This window comes from Chiloscyllium plagiosum, unplaced genomic scaffold (assembly GCF_037043375.1).
Source record: "Chiloscyllium plagiosum isolate Xiang-an unplaced genomic scaffold, Cpla_swu_hap1 HiC_scaffold_4, whole genome shotgun sequence".
NCBI lineage: Eukaryota > Metazoa > Chordata > Chondrichthyes > Orectolobiformes > Hemiscylliidae > Chiloscyllium > Chiloscyllium plagiosum.
This window is the reverse complement of record NW_028270142.1, coordinates 53,864,536-53,878,717: the sequence shown is the minus strand read 5'-3', so window position 1 is coordinate 53,878,717 and position 14,182 is coordinate 53,864,536. Positions and strand designations below refer to the sequence as shown.

The window sequence follows — 14,182 nt, the reverse complement described above, 5'->3', positions numbered from 1 at the left end:
ATACTAACCCACTATCCTCCATATACCTATCCAATGCCCGCTTAAATGCCCATAAAGAGGGAGAGTCCACCACTGCTACTGGCAGGGCATTCCATGCAGGGTATTCTTGCAGATAATTTCAGATCTCCTTATAAATTTGTATCTCAATTTTCCACAGACTGTTTGCGGGGGGGGCGGGAAGGTTTGATAGTACAATCCCAGTAAGATGATCGTCCCTTTCTTATTTCTCAGTTCCACCCAAATAATAATGTACTCCCAGGAATAACCTCCCGAAGTACAACTGTAATGTTATTCCTAATCAAAAACGCCACTCCCTCTCCTGTTTTGCCCCCCTTTCTATCCTTCCTGTAGCATCTATACCCTGGTACATTTAGCTGCCAGTCCTGTCCATCCTTGAGATAAGTTTCTGTAATCGCAATGATATCCAGGTCCTATGTTCCCAACCATGCCTTGAGTTCATTTGCCTTACCTGTTAGGCCTCTTGCATTGAAATAAATGCAGCTTAATTATTAGTTCTACCTCATTCTCTGCTTTGTTTCTGCTTACCCTGACTGCTTGACTTGCTCCTCTTCCCAATTATACCAGTCTCAGACTGATCTCTTTCCTCACTATCTCTCTGGGTCCCACCCTCCTCCTTACTCTAGCAAATCTCCCTGTCGGCATATTCATCTCCAACCAATTCAGGTGTAATCCATCTTACTTATACAGGTTACTTCTACCCCAAAAGACATTAGACATATCAAAAATGACTTCCAGACTACTCGGATCCCCTTGCATCATGGTAGCCCACAAAACCTACCAACACACTTAAACAGTGACTAATGAACCTAAAGGATCCAACAGATACCACCCGCAAAACTGATGTCATTTACAAGATACCATGCAAGGACTGTAAAAAAAAAAACACTGCATTGGACAAACTAGCAGGAAACTTGCCACCCAGCATAATGAACACCAACTGGCCACCAAACGATATGACCCACTATCAGTAGTTTCTGTACATACAGTCAAAGAAGGATATCACTTTGACTGGGACAACACACACATCCCAAGATAAGCGAAACAAAAACATGCACGAGAATTCTTAGACGCATGGCATTCTAACCAGATTTCCATCAATAAATACATTGATTTAGACCCTATCTACTTTCTTTTGAAAAAAAGAACTGGAAATGACATCATCCATCTTAAGAAACCGAGATGTGAATTCTTCTCCCCTGCACCAACTCCTCAGCCACGCATTCATCTGTTCTATCCTCTTATTCCTGCCCTCAGTAGTTTGTAGCACCGGGAGTAATCCAGATGTTACTGCACTTGACGACCTACTTTTTAAATTCCTGCCTAACTTCCTATATTCTCTCCTCAGAATCTTGTCCTTTTCTCTTCCTGCGTTAGTAGTTCCAGTGCATACAACAACCTCCTGCTGGACCCTCTCCCCTTTGAGAACATTCTTCACAGTCTCAGAGATATCCTTGATTCTGGCTCCAGGGAGGCATTACACCATCCTGATGGCTCGTCGTGTCTGCAGAAATGTCTGTTTCTGCCTCTGGCTAGAGAGTCCCCTATTACAATTGATTACTTGGAACCTGTAACAGTCTTAGTACCAGAAATCTGATGTCACTGCTATTTTCCCCTGAGAGTCCATCAAAACAGCATACTTGTTTGAGATAGGGATAGCCACAGGTGACTCTTGCACTACTTGCCTCCCTCTCCTTTTCCTGGAGGTCACACATCTACCTGACTGTATCTTCAGTTTATCTCCCACCCTGCAATTGCCATCCATCAGACCCCCTATTTCCTGTACATTCCTCATTGCCTGTAACTACCGCTTCAACCGATTCTTGAGATCCAGTAGGGCTCACAACCAAACACACTTCTTGCAGGTATATTCATCAGTAAGTGGAAATTCTCCCTAATCTCCCACATCCAACATGCAGAGCACATCACTCTACTAAAGGCAATCTTTGCACTTAACAATCTACAGTCCCAGTAAATAGTACAGTCTTACTGTTGTAAAAACAGTGCTCTAGGCTAATTTAGTACCTATGTATTTATATTTTTAAAATTTAATCAAGAGACAGATCTCAATAAAAACATATAATCAAAAAATAACCCACTTATTCACTGTTGTCAGTTTACAAAAAAAGTAAGGTTACATTTTAAAATTAGTCACTTAACTGCTCCCCTGCTGCCAGCTCCCCCACATCCGTTTCTCCAAGGTCAGCTGTGAATTTCCTGTTTGTTTATTTTTTTCCTTAAAAGAAATTCAGATGTCCAGAGATACTTGAAACCAAACACCAAGGACTGCATTGTGCAGATTCACTGCCGAATCAGAGAGCAGTCTCAGTTTGTTTCCATGTGGTCACTGCCTTTGTTTCCCTTCCTCCTTTTTAAAGTGCCATAATTTTGATTATTTTCCCCAAAGTTCCAAAGCAATGCAACAGCTCATCAAACAGAAATGACTGCACCTCGAAGGACATCAGCTCCAACACTGAAAATACCTCAAAAAACCCCCAGCTTTTACAACCACAATTTTTTCCCCATCCTCCATCTTGGATTACCCAGAATCCTTAAATTCTGCCCCATCTAAGCCCCGGGTACTGAGAGAATCAATGTTGGGGAAGTTAAAATCACCCACTTCCTCAACCTTGTTGTTTCTACATTTTCCCCCAATCTGCTTACATACCTGTTCCTCTATCTCCCACTGGGTATTGGGAAGCCTGTAATATAACCCCTTCATAGTGATTGCACCATGTTATTCCTAAATTCTACCCATATGATCTCATTGGGTCACCACTCCAAGATTTTCTTTCTCAGTACATTTTCCTAATCAATAATGCAATTCTTCCATCCTTTTCATGTCCTTCTCTGTCTTGCCTGAAACATCTAAATGCTGAAGTATTGAGTTGCCAGTCCTACCTTTCTCTACACATTGTAGTCTCATGTATTAATCCAGACTCTAAACGCATCTTCTTTATCTATTATACTCCTTGCATTAAAGTCAAAACACTTCAGACCACGAGTCCCACCATGTTTGTTAATGTGGCCCTGCCTGTTCTTCTTATTAAACTTACTTGACTTAGTGTCAACCTTCTCCTCAATTGCTGCATGTGCTTACCTACTGCTCCATGTCCCACCCACAACCCCAATTTTTTTCCTGTCCTTCATCTTAGATTACCCTGAATCCTTAAATTCTGCCCCATCTAAGCCTGTGGCACCCTAGTTTAAACTCTTCAAAGTGGGAAGAGCAAACCTCTCTGTAAGGATTTTGGTTTCCCTCCAGTTTTGCTGCAATCACTTTGTGTTAGGTAAGGGGTAAATGTAGGGGTCTGAGTGGGTTGTGCTTCGGCGGGTCGGTGTGGACTTGTTGGGCCGAAGGGCCTGTTTCCACACTGTAAAGTAATCTAATCTAATCTAATCTAAAGTAATCTAATCTAATCTATACTTCCCACCTGCTCTGGAAGACCTCCCAGTGATCCAAATATTTGTAGCCCTTTCTCTTATACCAGCTCTTTAGCCATGCATTATCAGTATTATCTTGACATTTCTGGCCTCACTAACTCATGACAAAGGGAGTAATCCCAAGATTAGAAACCTCTAGAGATCTTTTTCAGATTTCTACCTAAGTTCCTCAATTCCCTTTGCAGTACCTCATCTTTCATCCTGCCTATGTCATTAGTACCACTATGGACCACGACCACTGGCTGCTCACCCTCCCCTTTCAGAAAATCCTGTGTTCGCTCAGAGACGTCCTTTACTCTGGCACCAGGGAGGCAACAAAGACGGTCTAAATTCTTCAATCATGTTAAAATCAATTTGCGTTAAAGAAACACATGTTATAGCAGAACCAACTGTATATACATCTGTCTATTAGGTGTTTCATTATTTGCTTCTATCCATGGGCAATTGCTAGAGGCTAGCAAAGAACCACAATACACATACAATTAAATAAGTATAATTAACCAATTCCATCATCTCATACACTCAGCCTGTTTCAAAAAGGTTACCTCTCATCAATCTAAGTTCCAATGAGTACTGACTGAACCTGCTCAACCTCTCCTCATAAGACAGGTCCTCTATACTTAGGAGCAGCCAAATGAACATTCTCTGGCCTGCCTCCAGTGACAGTATATCTTTTCTTAGATAAGGGGCCCAAAACTGTATTCCAGCTGTGGTCTGACTTATACCTTGTCTAGCTTCAGCAAGACCTCTGAGTTTTTAAACTCATTCCTTTGAAATAATTGCTGACATTTCATTTGCCTTCCCTATTATCTGCTGAACTAATGTGCAAGCTTTTTGTGATTTATGCATGAGGACTCCCAAATCTTTCTGTGCTGTAGGTTTCTGCAGTCTTTCTCCATTCAAATAATGTTCAGGTCCTCTATTTGTCTTGTCACATTTTCTCACATATTCCATTTGCCTTTTTAATCTGTATCCTTTATCCCTTTGTAGACTGTCATCCTCATCATTTTCTACATATTTTTACATCATCTGTAAACTTGGCTATAATTCATTCACATTCCTCATCCATATCATCAATATATATTGCAAATAATTGTGGCCATAGCACTGATCCTTGTGTCACTCTTCTAGTCGCAAGCTGCTATTCTGAAAACACCTTTCTGATCATAAGTCTGTCTGCTGTTAGTTAGCTAACCCTTTGTCGATGCTAATATACAAGTAGTCCCGGGGTTGTGAATGGGTTCTGTTCCTGAGTCTAATCATATGTCGATTTGCTCACAATTTAGAACACTATGTAAGACAGTGTAAAATGTTTTTTTCTAAGTACAAGAAAGGTTTAAATATCAAATATTAACTCTTATATGTACACTCCTATAAGTACACATTTCATATAAATGAGTGCTCGTAAGTTGGACGTTCATTAATCCAGGGACCCCCTGTATTAACTCCAGCACCATGGGCTCATCTTATTAAGGGTCTGGGTGGGATGCTCTTCAGAGGGTCAGCAGACTCAATGAGCCGAATGGCTTCTTTCTGCACTGTAGTGGTTCTATGATTCCATCCTCGAAGCTTGTCTTCTTCTTTATTACTTTTTTGGTTATATTTTGTTGCTTTTTAAAACTTTCCAAACACTCTGGCTTGCCACTAACCTTTGCCAAATTGTATATTTTTCTTTCAATTTGATGCTAAATTGAACTTTTTTTTAATCTCCTTCCTAGAATCCTTCCTCTCTGCTGGGATATATTTTTGCTATGAGCCATGTACAATTTTCTTAGACATCTGCCATTTTCCTCAACTTTTGCTGCTAAACTCCTTTTCCAGTCCACTTCTGCTTGTTTTTCCTTCATTCCTTTGTAATTATCCTTATATGTTGAAGATGGCAGCAGTGGTGTCATGGGATGAGTGATCCAGAACCTTTGTTAATATTCTGGGGACATAGGATCAAATCCTACCATGGCAGTGGTGAATGCAATAAAAAATCGGGAATACAAAGCTGGTCTATGGTATTGAGGTAAACTCAATTGATTTGTTGTAGAAACCATCTGGTTTACTAATTTTCTTGAGAGAAGGAAATCTGTCTTTACCTAGTCTGGTCGACATGTGACTCCAGACCCACAGCAACGTGGTTGACCCTTAACTTCCCTCTGGGCTGGGAGTGATGCCCACAATCCATACCTGAATATTAAAAAAGATTTAAGGTTAGCACAGTTTTTTCTGACCCAAGTTCCTCCCTGTCAAACTGAATGCTAAATTCTACTATATTATAGTCACTGTTTCCAAGGCTTTTTTTTAAACTTAGATTATTTATCAAACATGCCTCATTATGTATCACTGGATTCAAAGTAGCCTGGTTGGATCCACAACATATTGTTCTGGGAAAATCACTTGAACATTTTTGGTACGTTCTTCCTTGTGACTACCTCTGCCAGTCTGGCTATTCTGGCTGTATCCCTACCTATTGATCACTTCATTACCTTCCCCTATCCTATCTTCTACATATAAATCGACATTTTTCTAGTTACCATCAATTCTGAGGAAGGGTTCCCAGACCCAAAATGCAAACTTTGATTTCTCTTCACAGTTGCTGCAGAACTGCAGAGCTTTTCCAGCAACTTCTGTTTTTGTCCATGGGCTCTGTGTCATTTTCTCCTTTTTATTTCTTACCTCCATCCATAGGGATTCTATGTTTTCTGATCTAAGATCATTTCTTGCTATTGTACTTATTCCATTCTGTGTTAGAAAAGGTGCTCCACCAGCTTTTCCTTTCTGCCTTTCTTTTGAAAAGTCTTATACCCCTAAATATTTAATTCCCAGCTTTGATCTCCTTGTCACTATATCACTGTAATGGCCAGAAGATCATGTCCAGTAACTTGTATTTGTGCTACTAATACATTTATATTCCAAATACTGTATATGTTCCAGTAAATAGCCATTAATTTTGCGTTTTTACCATTTTTAAGATGGTTTTAAGAACACCTCCCCATTCTGCTCTTAAAATAAGCTCCTAACTGTTCAAAATCTTTCAGTAGAACCTTTCTTCTAGTCCTGTCAATGTCTTTTATACAAATTTGGATTGTGAGCAACAACCGGATCCCTCCACCTCCCACTCTAAGTTCTTCTTCAGCCCTAAGTAGATATCCTTTAACCCTAATACTGGATAAGCAACGTAGCCTTTGGGATTCCCACTTATTGCTGCAGAGAACAGCATCTATCCCTCTCAATATACATTTTCCTATTACTACTACTACAGCAACTACAATAGCAACAACATTTCTGTCTCTTCTTCACCCCTGACCACCTCCACTCCTGTCACTTAAATGGCACCCTGTATTAAGGTGTCGTGATCAGTCCATTGATTCGTCATAGAATCATAGAATCTTTGTAGTGTGGAAATGGGTCATTTGGCCCAACAAGTCCACACTGACCCTCTGAAGAGTATCTCACCCAGACCCATTTCCCTGGCTAATGCACCTGACCCACACATCCCTGAACACTATGGGCAATTTAGCTTGGCCAATTCGCCTAACTTGCACATCTTTGGACTGTGGGAGGAAACCGGAGCACCCAGAGGAAAGCCACACAGACACTGAGAGAATGTGCATACTCCACATAGACAGTCGCCCAAGGTTGAAATCGAACCTGGTCTCTGGCGTTGTAAGGCAGCAATGCTAACCACTGTGCCACCCAAAGCCTTTCTGCAGTCTCCACTTTTGTCTGCACAGCCTGCAAGAACCTCATAATTGTTGGGTGGTTGGAGGGGCTAAGGCTCCTCCTTTGCTTAGCTCCTCATATCTGCCTCACCTGTGGTCACACCCTCCTGTCCCTAATCACAGATCAATTTTTAATTAACTAGTCTGAGGAGTGTGACCGTAGTCTGGAATAATTGTCCAGGTAACTTTCCCCTTCTCTTGATTGGAATGTAGAACAATGCAGTGCAGAACAGGCCCTTCTGCCCTTGATATTGTGTCAATCTGTGAAATCTGCACATTAGTTCTGTACATGGCTAGAAATTAATATTAGGTACAGAATATGAAGAATCTTGGTTGTAAACTTAAGAAATTCTAAGCACAATGTATAATTTTTGATGTTTTCTAAGTTAAGGCATTAGATTTCACTTTCAAAAACTGCGTGCTGCATGCTACAAATTAGCTATTTAGCTGTCTTAAGGTGTTATTTGGATCATATTTTCAGCAATAATTCTATGAATTTTAAGTTTTATGATGTTCCTAATGAGTTGAACCATTTCTGAAATAGATGTCACAAGATGATTTGCTGTGCTATGTCCGTAACTAGTATGGATATTTTTATCACTGGAAAATAACTGAAAAGTTAGTTTTGTTCCTATGGTGTTGAAATATGATTTTATTGAGGTGTATGAGAATCAGCTGATGGATATAATTTGATTCAGGCATGCAAATGTAAAAAGAAATGCAGTACAGTAACTACAAGAAAGCTTGTGTTGCAACTATTGGATAAAATGGTTTCTAAAAGTATAAAATCACCTCAACTGAAGTTTTAATGCTATTTTTCAAAAGGATTGCCATCTTCTTCTTGGCCATACATTTATCATTTCTTGTAATGCCTTCCCCCACCCCAGGGAAAAGACTTTGTCTATTTATCCAATCCATGCCCCTCATGATTTTATAAACCTCTATAAGGTCACCCCACAGCCTCTGACGCTCCACGGAAAACAGCCCCAGCCGATTCAGCTTCTCCCTACAGCTCAAATCCTCCAATCCTGGCAACATCTTTGTAAATCTTTCCTGACCCCTTCAAGTTTCACATCTTTCCTATAGGAAGGAGACCAGAATTGCACGCAATATTCCAACAGTGGCCTAACCAATGCAACATGACCTCCCAACTCCTCTATTCAATACTCTGACCAATAAAGGAAAACATACCATACGTCGTCTTTACTATCCTATCTACCTGCGACTCCACTTTCAAGGAGCTATGAACCTGCACTCCAAGGTCTCTTTGTTTAGCAACACTTCTGAGGGAGGACCTTACCGTTAAGTGTATAAGTCCTGCTAAGATTTGCTTTCCCAAAATGCAGCACCTCGCATTTATCTGAATTACTACTCATCTGCCACTACTCAGCCCATTGGCTCATCTGATCAAGATCCCGTTGTAATCTGAGGGAACTTTCTTCACTGTCCAATACACCTCCAATTTTGGTGTCATCTGCAAAATTACTAACTATACCTCTTATGCTTACATCCAAATCCTTTTTATAAATGACGAAAAGTAGTGGACCCAGCATTCATCCTTGTGGCACTCCATTGGTCACAGGCCTCCACTCTGAAAAACAATCCTCCACCACCACTTTCTGTCTTCTACTTTTGAGCCAGTTCTGTATCCGAATGGCTAGTTCTCCCGGTATTCCCGTATTGCTAACCAGTCTCCCATGGGGAACCTTGTTGAATGCCTCACTGAAGTCCATATAGATCATGTCATGTTTCAGGTGGTCATGTTATAAGATTGCTTCCTTGATGCTGAGAAGTACATTTGTCCCTCTACATTGTTCATGTTCAAACATGAATGCGTAAATATAATTCTGTATTGGATTAAAACTTTACACTTTTCATGTCCCAGCTTTGAGATAATACGTTGCTCTTTGCATATCTTTTTATTTGTATAAACATAATACTACTTTCACATTTTGTCAAAAAATGATCCTTGGGGAAGCAGTGGTGCCGAGATTACTGGACTACTAATCCAGAAGTTCAGACTAATGTGTTTGAATCCCTTCATGGCACATGGTGACAATTTTAAGTTGAGAGGAGAAAATTTTAAAAAGAACATGAGGGGCAACTTTTTTTAATATACAGAGAATGTTCATGTGTGGAAGTCAATTGCTGGAAGCAGGTACAGTTACAACATTTAAGAGACACGAGTAATTAGATACATAGGAATGGTTTGGAGGGATATGGGCCAAATGCAGGCAAATGAAATGAGTTTAGTTTGGGGACATGGTTGGCGTGGGCCAGTTGGAAACAGGATCTGTTTCCATGTTTTTTGACTTTATAATAAAAAGCAAGTCCTACGGCAGAAATGCAACCACATGATTTTCTTAAAAATATGCCTCACTCATTAATACCTTTCATTGAAGGAAATCTGTCACCCTGACATGTCTGGCCTAAATATGACTCCAAGATCCTCAGCAATCTTATTGACTCTTCACCCTAGGTAGGAAGGAATCTGGAACAAATGCTGGCCCATCCAGTGAGACCCACATCCCATGAAGAATTTATTTTCAATAAATGACTCTAGGAATGGGGAAAATAATGTTTAAATTCTTCAGTCAAATCCCAACCCCTCTTTGATGGGTTCTTCAGATTTTCTTCTTGCTGTTCTCCAAAAGTCAAGAAATTGACAATGTCTCACCTGAATTACTCAACATCTAATTTATATATTACTACCTTTAACCTTTTGTCCCATTCCTAATCAGCTGTGTATCTAGGAACACACACGACTGATAACACAGTGCACAACAGCAGAAATATCCAAGGCTATTCACATTGGCTTTGAACTAGGTTCAAGGGAGTGCGTCATATGTGACATGCCATAGTTATATTTATTAATATAAAACATCAGCATTGAGATAGGAGTTAAAATTGCTTCCATACCACATTGTAATCCTTGGATATGTTACTAATAAGTACATAAATTTGGAGCATGTTAAACAATCCAATTTGCTGCAGTTTGGAAGATCCAAAAAAACAACAGCTTGAGCTTCTCAACTTAATTTTTCAAACTTGTGTAAGATGCCTAAGGGAAAGACTATATCCCTCTCCATTTCTGAAAGATTTGACTTGGTTTGGTATGTTTAGACAACCTAAAAGAGATGCCTGAAGACATGTGTTGTTAACTAATATGGACTTTCCTTCAGCAAATACTTTTAAAATATTTGTCCTTGGTTTCACATTTCATGTTGATTTTTCTCAGTAAGGTATAAACTTGTGTTTGATTCTGTAAATCTTCAACTTGGTCAACTTTATTTACGTAAAACTTGGATTTACAAAAATTGCTGTTTCATGTAGATGGCACCTTTTGTCCACATTTCACTCCATTGCTTTCCAAATGTCTTAACATATGATCCTAACTTTAAATGTGGAAGAATTTATTTTCATTATAAGAATTACTACATTAGATTGTGAAACTGTTGCATATAGAATTTAGTAAATTTGCAAAAACGAGAAAGAAATTGACCAGTTTTGCTCTTGGTTTCCTTGTGCTGAGGTATTATTCATGGCTGTCAGCAGCCTTCGGTATTTCACCCAAATGGTTGGTCTTTGTGTATCGGAACCTAAGCAGAGTATGTTTTGCAGGCTGCTCAGCCTGGTTATTATCCTGAGCTACAGTTAACATGTGCATTTACAAGAATGTAATCTTAAGCGGAAGCCCTAATTTATTTTCCCCTCCTCTATAGCACCAGTGCCATCAGCCTGTAACTGAAAGCACAAAGCATAGCACAGACTGGGGTGAGACCTTAAACTTTCTTTCTGGTTTGAGGGACTCTATTACAAATAGAAGTGGCTTTTGCAGTTTCAATTGTATTTTTTGGGAAAGGGCGGAAAGAAGTAAATGAGTAGGATTGTTGTGCATGTTCAGTAGCAGCAATAAATTATGCATTTATGATAAGTCAGGGTTTGTGCTAAAATGGTTTATATAGCACTTATAAGCTTTTCTGAGCACTTTACATTAATAAGTGAATTTAAACACCCCTGTTCAATGATGCAAGAGAGATGAATTGTTAAGTTAATCTGTGACCGTTGGAATATTACAGACTTGATATGTTGAACTAATGCAAAGCTGTAATCAACAAACTGATGTGTTGACCTGTACAGTTAGAAGAGTAGAGTATATAAGATGGTATGGAGGTTATTCAGCAAAATTATTTTGCATTGGTATTGAGATGGCACACATACATAAACTCATAAAAGGAAAACTTACAATTGCTGTCACAATCCCTTTTAATATACAGAATTAACTTGTGGTTCATGGAGTAAAATCAAAAATCTTGGAACCACTTCAGTGCTTATTAGCTGCTACAGCAGAAGATCGGAATAATTTAGGTTTTTTAGATGGATAATTTTAAGATGGGCTGAATGACTCACCCTACCTATTTTGACTATTTATACAGTAAGTAATAACTGATTTGAAAATTAATGGATTTGGAGGGATCAGCACACAAATGTTTTCGGTTTCTGCTATGGATTGTACACTTCCCCTTTCACTTGGGAGGCACCAAGATCAATTTGAACAGCTTCATGCTGACCAGCTAATTCAGTGCACACAAAGGTTCAGCTTGGGGACTTGTTGGTTAATCTGTTGCAAATGCATATGCAGTTCACTTTCATTTGAAGCAATGCAAATAGTGAAAAAGTGACAATTTTATTTATATCAATGCCTGCAACTCCATGGAACCCTGTTTCTATATTAATATTCGTTAAAAGGGAAGTATTGTTAATTATGTTGTTCTCAAAATAAGATTCTGTCAATGTGACAATCTGTGGAGATGAATTGGGAGGCCGTTGGTGTTCAGGGCTTAGTGGAGCTACAAGAACTTTTTTTTTTCAATGATTTCTTTTGTTTGGGTAGTCTGTAAGCTGTTGAAATCAAATTGCTGTGCTATTGCTGTTTCACTTTGAGTTGTTGAAGGCTACCAAATTATAAAATTAAACTTACTCTTTTGAATTTTAATAAAATAAACTTTTCAACTTCCCATCAAACAAATGTGAACAGTTTTTTGTTCTCTCGTCTGCACCTCACTCCTCTGTTGGATGTGGAATAGTTCCTAGTTGCATAATGGACTGGCAAACTTATCCCAAACTTTTCTGTCTTTTTGTACCAAACCAGTTAAAATATTTTCACTGTACAGCTTAGGTTAGAAACTCTATGTAAGCAGTATTCATCCAAAGTGCCTGGAAGAGTGGGAGTTTCCTTGTTAGCTTTCCTGCAGAATGCAATGGCAAACCACCACATTACCTTGCCCATAGCGTGGACCAGTCGGATTCAGGTCCAAATCTGGGAAGTGAACTTGAGAAATGACAAATAGTAAAGTGCAGTCTAGTATAATTAATATCAAGTCTGTGGAATTTCTTTCCTCAGAAAACTGTGGAGGCTGGGGTCATTTGAATTTTTGAAAGGCTGAATTATATTTTTGATAGAGCAAGAAAGACAATGGTTTCAGAGGCAGACAGAAAATTAGAGATTAGACCATAACCATATCTTAATGAATGGTGGAGCAGGCTCGAAAGGCTGATTTGCGTACTCATATTCCTAAACTACCCTTGATGGTGTTCTGTGCTAATCATCAGTAAATTGTTATAGGAATTAAAAATATGTTTTTTTATAGTGCCACGCATAATGCTATAAACATTGATTATGAATAATTGAATGCTTATCTTTTGTGAATCTTTTGAATTCTTTTTCAATGTTTGCTACCTACTATATCAACAAAACCTTTCCTTCTACTTGTATTTTTGAGATAAGGGAGAACTTGCATTTTTATGATGCGATATCATATCCCCAGTACTGGTATCTTCATTCATTTTTGGGATGTAGGTATTTCCAGCAAAGTCAGCATTTGTTCCTCATCACTACTTAGTATGAACTGAGTGACTCACTTGCCCATCTTAGAGGGCATTGAACAGTGAACTGTGTTGATATGGATTTGGAGTCACATGTAGGCCAGACCAGATAAAGATGACCGATTTCCTTCCCTAAAGGATATTGATGAAGCACACGGGCTTTTGCAATTACCAGTGATAGTTTTGTGATTTCCATTTCTGGGACAAGCTGTCTCTCCCGGACCATGAGTTCACTATGAAACACCAAGCTACTGTGTTCGTTAACCTCGTTTCATCTGGTGATCTCCCCCATCACAACCTCCAAGCTCTGAGTCTTCCAATTTTGCACAGCTCGCTTCTACCTCCTTCCCTAGGCATAACAAAGACAACTTTTTCCTAGCTACCATCATTTTGGATGAACAGTCACTGGATCTGAAATGTTTGGTTTCTCTCCACAGATGCTGCCAAATATGCTGAGATTTTCCAGCAATTTCTGTTGTCAACACAGATGACGTGCTGGGGGAGAAAACTTGAGTTGGGTCAGTTTATTTCCCTTGCTTACCCTTGCTTCTACCTTGTTTACCCTACCTTAATTCTAGTTGAAAATGAAGCAGGATGCCATGCCAATTGCTGCCTTCTGCGCTGTAATTTCTGTATACTTTGTTTCTTTCCTCACCCTGTGGCATTGAGGCCACTTTGTAGCAGATCAATAGCTGTTGATTGGTTAATTTAACGCATATCCTGGAAAAGCATAGCAGGTCAGGCAGCATCCAAGGAGCAGGAAAATCAATGTTTCAAGCAAAAGCCCTTCATCAGCAATTCCTGATGAAAGGCTTTTGCCCGAAATATTGACTCTCTTGTTCCTCGGATGCTGCCTGACCTGCTCAGCTTTTCCAACATCATATTCTCAACTCTGATCTCCAGCATCTGCAGTCCTCATTCTCTCCTAATTTAATGCATGCAACAGTTTGAACCTGGGAGCTCCTTGATCTGTATAGTTCACATGTTGCATAAAATAACATTTATGAAAGAAATAGGGGAGATTGTTCTTGTATGTTGTGATAGTTTGATGGGAAGGCATAATGTAATTACTACTTCTGTAAATTTTATCCAGTTACTTTTGATGAGTTATCATGCTTTGTAAT

General features: G+C 39.3%; 1 protein-coding gene across 14 annotated transcripts in view; it reads left to right on the top strand.

Moving 5' to 3' along the window:
- LOC122549183 (protein MTSS 1-like) overlaps positions 1 to 14,182 on the top strand; it is a 189,440-nt gene that overhangs the window by 54,706 nt on the left and 120,552 nt on the right. For 7 of the 14 annotated variants that reach the window (XM_087986260.1, XM_087986257.1, XM_087986256.1 and 4 more), the window contains exon 4: positions 13,496 to 13,576. The exons of the other annotated variants lie outside the window; for them this stretch is intronic. In XM_087986260.1, coding sequence (XP_087842386.1) covers positions 13,496 to 13,576 — 81 coding nt within the window. The remainder of the gene's footprint in view (positions 1 to 13,495; positions 13,577 to 14,182) is intronic. 14 annotated transcript variants of the gene reach the window in all.